General features: G+C 54.2%; 1 protein-coding gene across 3 annotated transcripts in view; it reads right to left on the bottom strand.

Moving 5' to 3' along the window:
* The window catches only part of TRAPPC12 (trafficking protein particle complex subunit 12), a 50,447-nt gene that overhangs the window by 8,399 nt on the left and 27,115 nt on the right, over positions 1-14,933 (bottom strand). For all 3 annotated transcript variants that reach the window (XM_074331635.1, XM_074331636.1, XM_074331637.1), the window contains 3 exons: positions 9,290-9,402; positions 3,064-3,136; positions 458-531 (listed from right to left, as the gene is read on the bottom strand). In XM_074331635.1, the coding sequence (XP_074187736.1) occupies positions 458-531; positions 3,064-3,136; positions 9,290-9,402 (260 nt within the window). The remainder of the gene's footprint in view (positions 1-457; positions 532-3,063; positions 3,137-9,289; positions 9,403-14,933) is intronic.

Below are 14,933 nucleotides of genomic sequence, written 5' to 3'. Positions count from 1 at the left end.
CCACCCTCAGTGCAGCCTCCTCCATTTGACGGGTAAGCTGTCCCCTCAGGGGCTGCAGGTCTGGGGTGGTGTCCTAAGAGCAGGTCTTGTGGAGAAGCCTGTCTCCAGATGCCAAAGCATCAATCACCAAATCAAACCCAGACAAGGAAAAACACCCTCCACTAACACAGGGAGAACAAAGGCTGCCTTTTCTGGGGTGGGACTCAGACAATAAGATGCGACAGACAGAGGAAGAGGGCGAGAGTGAGAGTGTGAAGGCTGGTTCTAATTAAATCATCTAGATCCACACTTGAACAATTAACCCTGACAAGGAAAATCCTCCCTTCTGGTGCCATTTCTTGCAGAAATCACAGTCGATTTCCCCCAGTGTTACTGAGCCCTCTGCTTGGGTGTACCCTCCCGGCTCCCAGGGGGCTTCCCGCAGCGCCCGCCAGCTCCCTCCCTGGACGGCACGCACCTTCATCAGCAGTAGGCAGTTGGCCATGGAGCACGTCACACGGCCCAGGCGGGACCTCCACAGCTGCACGGAGGCTGGAAGAGAGGGGCAGCAGTGAGCGGCCAGCGGAGGCGTCCGGCCCTCAGCTCTGGGCCAGTCCGGTGAGCTGACTGAGAAGGTCCCTCTGTCCCCAAGGCTGGGCCTGGTCTAGGTGCTCATGTGCTGCCCACACACACATGGTAGGGCCACCAAAGGGCCGCAGCAACACAACAGGAGGGCAGCACTCAGCCTCCGGGCAGACAGCCATGGCTGGTTTCCTACGTTAGCTCCTGAGGAACACGAGGGCCCCGGGGACGCCCCACCGATGACCTGTGGGAGGCACCCGCCACCAGCCACAAGGCTTCCCTGGGGTTGGCCACGGGGCTCTGCCTTCCCCAGGTCTGTTTCCAGACCTCTCAAATATAGAAAGACCAACCCCCATCGCCCCCCCGACCTGTTTCACGGAGCTTCGTGAGATCACGTGACAAGGCACAGAGGTTCTGCCCTAAAGGTCACGCACGCTGAAGGGGAGGCCGCCCACGGGCATCTGCAGCCGCCATGCTGCCACTCTGGGCATTTCCTGGCCCTGCAGCTTGCTTTCTCCCTGGAGCACCTGTGCACTGGTCCAGGGTGGCCAGGCCCAGCCCGTTCTCCAGTCTCCCCACCGCTCTCAGCTACCTCTCTCTCCACTGACTCCCAACGCCCCAGGCAGCTGCGTGGGGGGTGAGGGGACGGCTGACCAACGGCTCCCTGCCAGCCCCCCGCAGACCTTTATCTGTTTATATGTTAGAATGACCAGAAGTAACACTGGTTTTCAAGACCGAGCTGATTTTAATTGATTAACGAGTCGGGGCCCACAGAGGCCCGAGGGACTTCCTTCCTGACCCCAGGCCTCACTCCTCAGGCCTCTGCTCTGTCCGCTGCCTCAGAGGAGCCCGAGGCGAGCACCGAGGGGCGAGGGGAGAGGCAGGTGGCGGGGCAAGCGGTCCAGTCACATGGCAAGCCTGTGCCGTCGCTGCCGAGCACGACCTGGACGCAGCTGTGTGACGACAACCGGGGAGCCTTGGTTGGACCTTCCCCTGCCTCCAGCATCAGTGGTCAGTTTTGGGATAACAATCGCCTAGAAATTATGCCCATTCTTGGAGTGCTTAAGAAGCACACAAAAACTCAATTGCCAGAATTAAGAACTTAACTCACTTTGCTTTCAGCAGTTAAAAGTACATTAGCTGGTTAAATTCCATTTGTAATATGACTTTTGGGAAAAGACATTCCGAGCAATAGCCTTTCTTAAGGAATGTAAATGTGTCTCAGTGAGCTGCAGACTGCCTGGCCGAGGCTTCCCGCTACCGGGCCCTCGCCTCTCCGCCTTGTAGGCCTGGGATGTGTGGGCAGAGCACCAGGGACTGCTTTCCGGGACCACTGACAGCCTGCTCGTTCCCACGGCACCCCGGTGGGGCACGTGACGGGGAGAGACATCTGGAGAGCCGCCCGCCCTGGTGAGCAGTGCCCTCCGTCCTGCACCAGGTTAATTCATCTGCAAAGACATTACTGCGAAGGAAGCACTGACATGCCTACCAAGCTAGCAGTCACCGGGATTCCGCAAACAAAGGACGCTGAATTAGGGCATGAACACCGCCCACAGCCACTGGCCTCCAAGGGCAAGCACCTCCTGGCCCATCACTCACTGTGACACAACCCCCTTCCCTGGGCCACGTGTATGGGGTGCGCTGCGCCCAGCAGAGGGCACAGCTGTCCACCCGAGTGCTCTCTGCAGGCCATCTCGCCCGCTCTCACACAAAGTCTCCTGGCAGTGCAGCTTCTCAGGAAGCCACGACTGCCAGCACAATGCAGCCAGCCAGCGGTCACCAAGGGCCCACTGCCAGTCAGACGCAGAGGGAGACTGCCAGGCGCCTGGAGGAGGAGGTGACGCGGGCAGGGCAGACGCTGTGGGGACCAGGAGACGCTGGGCAGCCCCAGGCAGTGTGCAGAGGTGCTGTCTGAGGAAGGAGGGGTGTGCGGGGGGTCTCGCAGGGATGCATGGTCTCAGTTGGGCTTTGAGGCATGATTAGGGGTTCATCTCACATTCTCGAGAAATTGCAGCCAGAAGGATGGTATCAAAACGCAAGTCAGCCCGTCACCCAGTGCTCAGGACCAAGACCAGTGTCCTCAGCCTGCCCGCAGGCTCTGCCTGGGGCCATCTCCCTCTGCACGCCTGCTCCTCATGCCCGCTTGCTCCCGTACGCTGGCGGGGCAGCCCCATGGTGGGCGAGGCCAGGCCCCTCCTGCCCAGCACCCACGTCGTCACCGAGGAAGCTTCCAGATGCCTGACACCGCCTGGTGCAGGCGGGTCCTCACCCGACCGGCTCCCTCTGAACGGGGCCCATGCCCAGTCTCACTCTTCACATGTCCACAGCACCAAGCATGGGGCTTGGCTTCCAAACAAGGACAGAGTGAGTGACTGCATGAAAGGGTGGATGCATTATGGAGTAAGAAGAAAACAGGGAAGGAGACCAAGAGAAAACCCTCTGCAGCTGAACTGTTTGGTAAGTCTTGGCAATTACTGAACGCAGAGAAGCCTGGCCACTGACCTTGTCTGTTCTCCTGGGTCACACTGCTCTTGCTTCCGTCCTCAGCCAGGCCTTGCTCCAGGTTTGCCAGGATCTGCAGTGGTTGCAAATGAGAAAGGCATCAGAAAAAGAGAACTCGCTTGTAGACTTGTCATAACACATTCTAGGGGAAGCAGCTTTCCCTGTATGAAAACCAATCTGTCAAGGAATGTTTCATACGGACACACGGGATCTGAGAGCAAACCAACCACAAGCACACAGCTTGGGCCAATAAGAACTGCAGAAGCTGAGTGCAAACAGCGTGAGGGCAAGGTCAGGGCCAACCTGTGTGCCTCATACTGCCGAGAAGGCCCACCTCCGGGGCCAGTGTCTCCAGCCGAAGCTGAATCCTGGGCCGGGGGTTGGGGGAATGGAGGAGGTGAGATAGGTGTGAGGTGGTACCCTAGAACGAGCTCATCTCTGAATGCAGCTGCAATACTGAAATAACAGTGGTTTGAAAGTGCAAAGACGTTGCTTGGAGACGAATGGGGAGAAGTTAGGCAGAAAGAGAAGGGCTCCAGGGCTGGGACATGGCCCTTGATGGAGCTGTTCCATGTCAGTATAAGGGTGTGACTCGAGTTGAGAGGCTGCATCTCAGCCGCACCGTAGGGGACTGGGCACGGCCTGCACAGTTCTGGGACCTACAGCCTCACTGCAGCAACAGCGGACAAACAGCACCACGGACAGCGGGGAATCAGCACCACGGACAGCGGGGAGGGCAGGCGAGTGACTCAGAAATCACACTGGGCTGTGTTTTGGCCCCGGAGAAAATCATGTGCCTTGAATGAACATCCCACCTGCCTGACTCCACACAGAACCAATACCACCTCATTCTCAGGTAGGATTTAAAAAGGCAATTGGTGACCTAGTCATATTTAGAGACCAAAACCCATTCCGAATTCTGTGCAGTTATCTGGGGAGGGCAGAGCAGGCGTTCTACCAGGTTCACTGACGCCTTTGGCAGATGGTTTCCCGGCAAACTTCTGCAGCCCCCGGGAGAACCACATGTACACCTGCCTCCAGAAAGCCTGGAAGCTCACGGACACGGGAGCATACACATGGCCTGGGACTCTGCTTTTTAACCTGCAGGTTCTGATTCCCACACCCTGCACCTGTGACGCGCTCCAGGCCACGCTGTACGGCAGCTCAAGGAGGGACAGCCTCACTCCTGTCCCTTTGGTGGCTCTCAGAGGTGTAGCCAGGGTTGGTGGGTAGGTTTAGGGAAGCAGTTTTACGCAGGAGGCATCCGGTGTGCAGACCGGGGCGTGGGGGGGGGGGGCTGGCCCTAATTTAAGGACCCGAGGACTCACTAACATCCTACTTGAGTGCAGACGAACGTGACAGCAGGTCTGCCCTGGACGGGCTTAGGTTTCCCTGCAAAGTCCTCATGTCAGGTAGGTCTTCCCACCTCAGGACTTCCCATGCCCACCAGTCTCCGAGGGGACCTAGGAGAGAGGCCGTCCCAGGACCAGGCACTGGGCCAGGCTGCTTATCTGCATCCCTGATGCCCTGGGATGGCTGCCTGGAGGCAGCTGGCCATAGTCATCTACCGTCTGACGCAGGCCGGTCACTCCCCCAGCAAAGGTCAACGTCAGACCTGGAGATCTCCCCTCCGCCCGGCCCCAAGCCCCCCCCAACCACTGTCTGCAGAGGGTCCTTCAGGCACATCTTGACTGAACACACGCTCTCTGCCCCCCTCACCCCCCACCCAGATCACAGAATGAGAGAAGGTATGAGCCAAGATAAAGCAGAGGAAGAATGCACAACTCCAGCCTTTATGCACCAGGGCCCACTGTTTGCAGGACCGGTCGCTAACTTCTGGGGCTGGGTCTCCCTTTTGGTGCATCATGTTTTATGCTGGGCTGGAGCTGCTAAGGGGCATGGGTGACATTCCCAGGTCCGTGTACTGTGGTTTGCAGTAATGCAAGGTGCTGTTTCTAAAGGCGTGATTTCCACCACCAGCTTAGTCAAGACACACGTATGCCTGCGAACTCTGCCAACAGGGATGCCCCCCTCTCCCGCTTGTGCACTCATAGCACGCACAGGCCCAGGGGCGGCAGCAGCAACGGGAGAGCTACTGTTTCCACCCCAGGAGAGCGGTCTTTCAATTACCACTCTCCACTTGCCAATCACTCCCATCTTAGCTGATTAAGCCACAATCAATTTGTCCTCTGTGGGAGCAGCAGGAAAGTAGGGCAACGGACAGCGTGGGTGAGGCAAAGCCTGGCAGCAGCCGGGCACTGTCAGCATGCTGACGGCCAGGCCACCTGAGCATCCCCCTGGGCAGCTGGCCAGTGAGAGGGCTGACCATGGCTGTTCTGTCTTCCATTTTTAACTGCGTTTACAAGTAAACAGTAGAGCCGAGTATGTCCATGTGTGGAAATCCTTTTAGAAAAGGCATTAACCCTTCCTGAAAACAAACCCTGGCCGCTGCCTCAGTGGTAACCCCCAGCAGCGTACAAACCGCATGGGCTGCGAATGCACTTCCTGTCCAGAGCACACAAGGATGGCTACCCACCGACCCCTTTGGCCGTGCACGGGTGGGTTCTCTGCAGAGCACCTCTGTAACGCAATGCCCTCAGCCAGGTGGCCTGGGGTGGGTGGAGGCTGCAGCAGAAGTGAACTGGGGGGGGGGGGGGGGAGGACACAACCAGGCTGGGCATGCAGTATCAGCAACGACCCACACTGCGAGCTAATCGGGCATGTCACTGTTTAAGGGCCACATCTGCGCATGCAAGTGGCTTTTAGAAGTGCATTCACTTGGCTCTTTGCCGATGGTCTGCAATGCTCTCTTAGGACCTGGAGGTGGGGACAGCTGTGGAGAGCCGGAGGATGGAGGCCCGTGCTCCGCCACGACCGCCAGTAGTGTCCCGAAGGCCACGGGAGCACAGGGAACTGATTCTACTCGCATTGACTGATACCATTACATCTGAACTGACTCACTGGATGGTTCCTACTCATCACCTGTTAATTTAAAGACGACAGAGAAAACTAAAACCCTGGACCACGTACTAGCGCCTGTGAGTGACAGCCCGTTAAAATTGGGCCCCATAAAAATCCACACCTGGATTCACGGCTGAATATACAGACCAGTCACGCTGGGGTGACTCTTCTTAGAAAAAGCTGGGCTTCTCCTGAGCAGGCCTGGTCTGCGGGGGCCAAGGACTCGTAACCGCGTTTTCCTATCTGCTTGGGGTACCGCGGCTGGGCGCCAAACTCACCGCCAATTCTACCTTACCTTTGTCCCACAGCCTTGTTTAATGTTTTTTTAATAGAAAAAAAGCTGTGATTATAAAGCTAATACACGCAGTGTACAAGACACGGAAACAAAAAATGAAGCGACCTTTAACCTGCCCATCAGCACACCACCAACACACTGGTGCCTCTGCTTCAGCGCATGTGGTTTGCAGGCGGTTTCCTTGCTGAGGTCAGACTGTCCTTAGAGTTCTACAGGCCGCCTTGAAAGTATCACAGCAACAGTGTTCCCCCTATGGCCGTGGGGCTGACACCCATTAGGAAACCACATCACACCTTGACACCCCAGGTCTGGCACGCTGCTTCTTTGGTTAGGACGACACCGACTGGAAAAAGAGGAGACCTTTGTCGGCACGGCCCCCAAGACGCTGGGCTACCGAGGTCGGCCTGGCTGGGCTGAGTGTCACTGGTGGCAAGTGTTTCCCTCCTCATCGACACCCGCTACCCCGGGCCCCTCCTGCACCCCACTTTGGCTGCCACATAAGGTTGTCTCTTTTCATTTGGGACATCCAAGCTGAGACTGACCCTGAGACGATCTGACTCTTGCTGGAGCAGCAACCATCCACAGAGGCTCGGGGACGTCTACACACAGGCAAGCGTGAGCATGTCCTGGGTGACATTTTGCTTAATGATGGAGACCTGCGCCGTGGTTCGGCCCGTCGCTGTATCACTGGCCCTTTCCCAAGCATCTGATGCTCCAACCATCCCTGACCGCCAGCCTAGAAGAACTACCTTGGAGACCAACAACAGGTGCCACGGAAGCAAGGAAAGCAGCGGGACACAGCAGCCGACTCACTGCTTTTGGAAACCACGGCCTGGTTTTGTGCTGGCCTGGAAGTAAACACCTCAGATCGCTGTCCAGCTCCTGGCCAGTGGGTGGCTCCCGAGGGCAGCCCGAGTGCTGGCCCCTGCCTGCCCCAGCCCCTGAACACTCGAGGGGCTATTCTGGCTGTGGCTGGGCGCAGTGCCCCCCGCTGGGCATCGCCAGGCAGTCGTGCCTGTATACCCAGGACCCAAGCTCGGAACCGTCACCTGTGGGTGACGCAGGAGGCAGGCCCAGGAATGGAGGCTGCGGGAGGAGGAAGGGATGGGAATCGGCACTGAGGAGGTTCTCCCTCACACTCTCCACACGCTTCCTCCCCTGCGGGACCCCCTCCCCAGTGACGAGCCCACTGCCCCTGGACCGACTGAGACCCATTTCTGGCAGAAGCAAGTGCGGCAGTCACTGGGATTCCTGGCACTGCCAAGGTGGTCCACGAGACCCAAGTTCAGAATGCCGCTTCCCAAGGCCCCGGGGACCACACCGTGCTTGGGGTGGGGAAGGCTGAGGGACTGACACCACAGAGGAGGTAGGGTAGGGGGTCCAGGGGCCCAGAGCTGGGCCTCTGCCCCAGTCCAGGCTCCTCCCACTCTGTCAAGGCCTGGTCTCGTCTGAAAATGCAGCTGCTGTGAGCGCTGATGGAGGCAATGCCCGCGAGAGGTGAGCACGGCCCTTACAGCATGGGACAGGGAGTGCTGACAGCAACCCTCGCTGTCACGCCGTCACCCGTCTGCCTCTCCTCACTAGTCGTGTCGTCACACTGTGGTGTGCACTTCAGGAGTCCAATGTGGAAAATACCAAACTCTCGGGCCAGGAAACTGACTGCAAAACAACTGCAGCTGGCCTGACCTCTCCTCCCTCAAGTCACCCCGAGACTCAGAATTTTCTCTCAAATACTAAAAATTTTCCTCAATGTGATATGGAGGAGAATGAAAAACAATTAGAAAAATCATCTGTGCATAGTTTAGAAAATCATTAATTTACCATTTGTCAATAAGTTATAAGTTATTTCTGAAAATAAATATATTTTAACTATGGTTTAAGATTCAGGGAAATGTCAGAATCTAAAACATAGTTCAGAACACAGTATGCCATCAACTGATCAATATATAAGCAAGCAGTTTTTCTTTTTTATCTTTTAAGTTATGACATAAAAACTGGAAGCTGACACAAAGCACGAGGGTGTGGGTGCCCAGGCACGCTGCTCATGCTCGAGGGAGGCCCCGTGTGCCCGGGAGGCCACCCCTCCCTGCTGGGAGTCCTGGGGACACCACCCTGGAAGGCCATCAAGTCCCATTGAGAGGAGTTGGAACTGAGAGGAGGAAGCTGACAAATATAACCTCGTTTTTCAAAAAACTGTAAAATGCTGCTGCTCCCACCTGCTTGTTATTAGTTTTGAAAGCAACCCCAGACATCGTTTCACTTACACCACACAGTGGCACAGCGGGGTGCAGGGGTGGGGGTCGTACTCCCGTCCTGAGGACGGAGCACCAGCACGGGCGGGGCTGCCCACGGCCTCGAAACGGACGCACTACATCCCACGTTTCTTCCTAACGTCCCTTGGGGAATAATTTCATCTGTCGGTGCCTCCGTGACTGTCACCTCACAACCCAGAGTCATTCAGAAAGTGCCTCTGGACCTCAGCTGCCATCAGTCAGTGTTACGAAGGTCACTGTCATGAGATACTTTGCTTCGGTTCTGGGACATTTTAAACCATTCTCTTACCCTTGCTCCAGGGCCTGCCTGGCCCCGAGCAGGTGCTGGCAGAACCTGCAGCGTGCGTGAGGGGGCTGGCAGGGTCGGTGCCTCCACAGGCAGCCTGGGCGCAGGCTCCCACGTGGGATTCCTACGCCAAACAACACTTTCCTGCTTTGTCTGACAGCAACTCCACAGAAGGACGTCAGGACTCAAGCTCTTCCAAAACCATCCACGACCCCCCCAATAATTTCAGCCAGAGGGGTGAATACCAGGGCCTCAGCGACCGGGACCCCGCCTTGCTGAGGAGGAAGTGGAGATGGTGGTGGTGGGAGGGACAGGCAGGCATGTGGAGCTTCTGGTGAGAAAGGGCGAGCGAGGTGCACGCTGCCGTGGGAGGGGCAGCCGGCCGAGCGGCCACCTGGGCACAAGCGGTACCTGGCTGCAGACGGCCTTCACTCGGTGCAGCCTGTCCAGCGACTCCTGGGGGTTCCCCAGGTACTGCTGCAGCTCCGCATGCAGGATCCGCATGGAGAAGGGCACCATGGAGCCTGCAAGGAAGGCAGAGCTGGGTTAGCTGCGTGCTGGGACGCAGCGCACCGCCCTGCAGAGCGGATGGCAGCCCTGCATTTCTCGTCCAGTTCGCAGCAGAGCCAGCTACGCGTGTGGATGCTGGTGTGCTCCGAGCAGCTGCATGTAGGTGTCCTAGATAGTCAGCAGGAGACAGGTGGGTGTCTATGATTCCCACAGCTATGCCTGTCATGCAGAAACCACACACACACACACACACACACACACACACACACGAAACCACAGGGCCGTCTGCTCCAATACAAGACAGCACAGAGCACGCAGGGGTTCCTGAACACCTCTCCGGTACAGCAAGCTCACCTAGACAGTTGCTCACGTTGGGCTCCCCAGGAGACCCTGAAAGGACCTGTCAGCAAGTGAGGGCACGGGGGACGCAGGACCAGGGGACGGGCCTGAGTGTGTCTCAGGCACAGGACCTGAGGATGTGGCTTCCGCCAGATTCTGTGAGGTGTGCGGTGTAGGCATGTGTCTGCGCCTTTGCAGTGAAAGTCCTGCTCTGAGCTGTCCTAACAGGAGGCGAGGAAGCTGGGTGTGGAAACTCCACACCTGGGACTCATTCCCACCCAGGGCTGCCCGGGGGGAGTGACTCCAGGGGCCCTGCAGCTCCATCGTGTGCCGAGGGCAATGAGGGCAGTTCTCTGGAAAAGGGCTGTGACTAAAATGAACTTGTACATGGTACCCAGATGTGGCTGCGTCACCTCACAGGATAAGGGACTGTTAATGTCGTGTCCCTTTCTAACATGATTTAAAGTCTGATATGCAGCATATACACACTAAGTCCATAAAACCGCCAGAATAATCAAGCCCTCTGCACGAGGTAAATGAGATAAAGGATGAAAATGCCAGCACGGGCGATCACCAAGATTCAGAAAAGGACGTTTAAAAACAGGCCGAGGCGGCCAATATGTAGACCTGGATACAGGTTGGAAGACGGCTAGAAAACAAGCTGTGCAACACCTGCGAGCCACTCAGCCTCCCTGTGCCTCCGTGTGTCCATCTGCCCACCCAGGAATCATCCCACGTGCCACACACGATGGCTTCGTGCCTGTGCTGCCTCTTACGTGAAAGCTGCATGATGCTCTATGGTCGTTAATGAGGACGGAAACGAGAGAAGTCCAGAAAGGACAGTCAAACACAAGGAACAGTACAGAAAACAGGTTCTACGGTGATGATGAGCCTGTAGAAAAGATGACAATTACTTAACATAAAACGTTTGCATTTTTTGACAACACAAAACGACTCCTATGTCTGAAGAGGATGGATGACTGAGTTTACATGATGGTCTGAGTCCGTTCAGCTCCTGAGAAAGAGGAATTTCCTGGCCATCGGTATCCCTACGTGTGGGACTGGGCAGCTAGCGCCGTGAGCTGCGTCTAAGCTCTGCTATTTGCAGCTCACACGTCAAGCAGAGCACAGACACTCATTGCTTCCCTCTTGTTTAGAACTGAGTCTCAAGGGAGAGAAGCTCGAACCCTTCAACCGCTATAAGATAAGCCCAGAAACAAAACTCCTACTGGAAGTTCCCAAGCCCACTTTACAAATTAACTGGACATGTGACACGGTGGCAGGGACTTATCTGCTCTTCACCCTGCGACTGCCGGTGGGCCTGGGCAAGTGTCTGCGTTAAAAGAACATGTGAAAATATTTTGAACTAAATGAAAATGCAACTTACAATGTGTGGGACACAGCAAGAGCAGTGCTAAGAGGGAATTTAACACCATTGACTGCATATACTTACAGCTTCCACCTTGGGCTACTAGAGAGAGACAATATTAAAGCAGAAGTAAAGTAAACATTCGAACAGAAGCCAATGGCACTGAAACCAGGAAACCAAAAGAGAAAAACCCAAAGCTGACAACATCAATAAAATTTAAAAACATCTACCCAGGCTAACTAGGAAAGGAGATGACTTACTAATATCGCAAATGAAACAGGGGTCGTCACTAGGGATCACCTGGAAATTAAAAGGATAATAAAGGAATATTATGAACAACTTTATAACTACAAATTTTGTAACCTAGATGAAATGGACCGATTCTTTGAAAGATACAACCTACTAAACCTCACACAAGGAGAAACAGATAATCTGAATAGGCCAATCAATGTCTATTTAAAAAATTAAGCCCATAAGTATAACAACCTTCCAAAAAAGAAAGCACCAGGCCCAGGTAATTTCATTGGTGAATTCTATCAAATGTGTAAGAAAGAAATGGTCCCAATTCTCCAAATTCTCTTCCAGAAAACAGAAGCAGAGGGAACACTTTCTAACTCATTCTATGAGGCCAGCATCACTCTGACACCAAAACCAGAGACATTACAAGAAAGAAAAACTACAGACCAACGTGGCTCATGAATACACAAATCCTCAACAAAATTCGCAAGTCAAGTCCAACCGTGTATGAAACGAATTATACAGCAGGACATGTGGCACTTATTCCAGGTGTGTAGGGCTGGAATACTTTCAAAATCCATTCCTATCACCCATCACATCAAACAGGCTAAACAAGAAGAACATCACCAGGAAAATCACATGATGCCTCGATAGTGCAGAGAAGCACCTGACAGAACACCACACACCCGTTCATGACAAAAACTGTCAGCAAACCAGGAATAGAAGGAAACGTCCTCAACTTGATAAAGAACATCTACAAAAGCCTACAACTAACAGCATCCTTAACAGTGAGACACAGGACGCTCTCCCCTAAGATCGTAAATAAAGCAAGGATTCCCCCTTCACCACTTCTGTCAAACATCACACTGCAAGTCCTAACTAAAGCAATTAGACAAGATAAGGTACTTCCAAAGTACCAACTACTTTGTGCAGGAACTTGTGGAACACAACTGGCTGGAGCATGTGGTTGGTTTATACAATAAACCATGGAAAAGCATCTGCCGTTCGATGAATGTTATAAAAATGCCCTTTCTATATGGTATGTACAGATTTAAAGTTCACAACTTTGCATGAAATAGGTACTTATTTTTAGCCTAAAGAGATGAAAAGCAGACTAAAACAAAGTTATTTTAATTAATGGCATAAAGATATGCAAGCGGGTAGAAGATATGAGTACATTGTGGAAAGCTGTTATACAAGGTCTGACAATTAAGTTCGCGAACGCATCCTAGAAAAAGTCCTACATACCTCATTGCTGAATATCACTACGGTCACCTTCGAAGTACTCCCCTTGGGAAGCTATGCACTGATGCCAGCGCCTAGTCCACCCTTCAAAGCAATTTTGGAACTCTTTCTGGAATGGTCATCAGAGCTGTCATCGTATTACCTTTGATGTCCTGAATGTCATCAAAATGTCTTCCTTTCAATATTTCCTTTATTTTCGGGTAAACAAAGAAGTCATTGGGGGCCAGATCAGGTGAGTAGGGAGGGTGTTCCCATACAGTTATTTGTTTACTGGCTAAAAACTCCCTCACAGACAGTGCCGTGTGAGTTGGTGCATTGTCGTGATGCAAGAGCCATGCATTGTTGGTGAAAAGTTCAGGTCGTCTAATGTTTTCATGCAGCCTTTTCAGCACTTCCAAATAGTCAACTTGGTTAACTGTTTGTCCAGTTGGTACAAATTCATAATGAATAATCCCTCTGATATCAAAAAAAGGTTAGCAACATGGTTGCAACAAGTTCGTGAACTTAACTGTCAGACCTCGTACATGTAAGGTGAGCGCAAAGATGACAGCAAGCCCTGTGGAAGCTGCCACCTCACTTCCGTGGGCCCTGGCCAGCTGCTGTCTCATCCCTGTCACCTGGTGCACAGGCATGGCAGGCCCGCCCCGAGTGGGGCACCTGAACCCACATCTGACAAGATGTGGTGACGCGTGTGCGTACTGGCGTTTGGGAAGCACCGGGCCAAACCACTACCGCAGAATGTGAAAGCACAACTGACTAACTCAAGGGCTGTCAGGCAGTGCGATTTGTATCTTTATAAACAAAATACGCATCCTAGTTCACCAGGATCAAATTAAACCTTGGAATCAGCATTACACAGGACCCTCATTATACATCATGCACGAAAAAATCTCCCTCCTTAGTTAGCTACCATTTCCTGGCTCTCTCCTGCTCCTCTGATAACAACACAGCATTTGAAGACTAAAGTGGGGCTCAGAGAAAGGGAAGCGGCGAGACCTGGTTCTGTTCCCCACAACTTCTACCGAGCACGGTGGGGAACCCCAGCATCAGACCCCACACACGATCTGCCGTCCGACGAGCTGCGGTTCAACACTTCTCCCCCAGCACAGCCTTCTCAGCTCCCACACCTCCCGTGAGTGCACAGCAGCTCCCACGCCACTGCTTTTCAGGAGGGGAACCCACTGGTGAGCAAACTGACCCATTTCCTCCGTGAGTGTGGGGACACGGTGAATAAAATCACCAGTAAAACTAGTATCAACGTAGCAAAATTCTTTCAGAATTAAATTTCAATGTTTTAAAAAAGGAAAAAAATGTTATTCTACAAACATTAATATTGAGGTGTCCTGCCCTGGCCCCGAAGTACCGCTGGAAGCAACAGCTCCGTGGCACTTCCGGGTTCCCTGTTCCCACTGCCAGCGAGCTGCTCCCTGCAGGCGGTCAGGTCTCCTGTCCAGACGGAAATGGCCCTCACACCATCCTCCTGTCATGTGTTTTAAAGAAACTCAGGTAGCAGCACCTTTAAACGGCTTCTCTCGCCTGGCCAGGCAGCCTCCCTGCACCCAAGTCACCAGGAAGCAGGGCCAGCATCCCTACCCAGGACCCTCAAGCGACGTGACCTGTGTGCAGTGTTCACACGGCCTGGAGGCCTCACTCCCTCTGGCAGGGAGAGCACCTTGGCAAAAAGGGCCAAAGTCTGTAGAGAAAGGAATTCCCCCTGGACCTGTTTCTCTGGAAGATTCCAAACCTAGGTTGATATAAACACCTCAGAAGCACTCTTGTCCATCAGTTAGAAAACATTAAATGAAAGCACTCCTACGAAACTCACTGTGTACAATCCCTGCAGCGCGTGAGCCTGGACTGCCAGCACGGCGTCCCCGCCCAGGCCTCTGCACAGCGGCGACCAGTGGGAGGGAGGAAGGGTGATTCCAGTTTCACCTGGTGGGGACGCCACTTTCTTCAGCGCATGTGGGGAAGGGCCGGATTGCCGGCCACTGGCTGGCTGTGTGCTGGGCGGACGCGTCCTCTCTGGATCTGTCACTGGCGGCCGTCCAGCATAGCACACTCAAAGCACTGCACGGACACTGCCCACCGTCCACAGGGCCGCTTTCCTCCCTCAGCCCACGTCCACAGGCAGCTTCCAGGCATTTCCGTCTCCTTTGCAGCTTACGCGGACCCTCTGCTGGGTGACTGCTCTGCACTTGTCCCCACACCTCCCTCTGCCACGCTGTCAATGTCCTGTCACAGCTCGGTCATTGGGACACAGGGCTGTGGACGGCTGTGCCTGACAGAACACAGGGCTACTTTGCTGTGACACAGCCCTCCACACACCACCTTCTCCTTCAGCGCTGCACGGGG

Source organism: Rhinolophus sinicus, linkage group LG05 (assembly GCF_036562045.2).
Source record: "Rhinolophus sinicus isolate RSC01 linkage group LG05, ASM3656204v1, whole genome shotgun sequence".
NCBI lineage: Eukaryota > Metazoa > Chordata > Mammalia > Chiroptera > Rhinolophidae > Rhinolophus > Rhinolophus sinicus.
The sequence above is the reverse complement of the archived record's forward strand: the minus strand, read 5'-3'. Positions and strand labels throughout refer to the sequence as shown.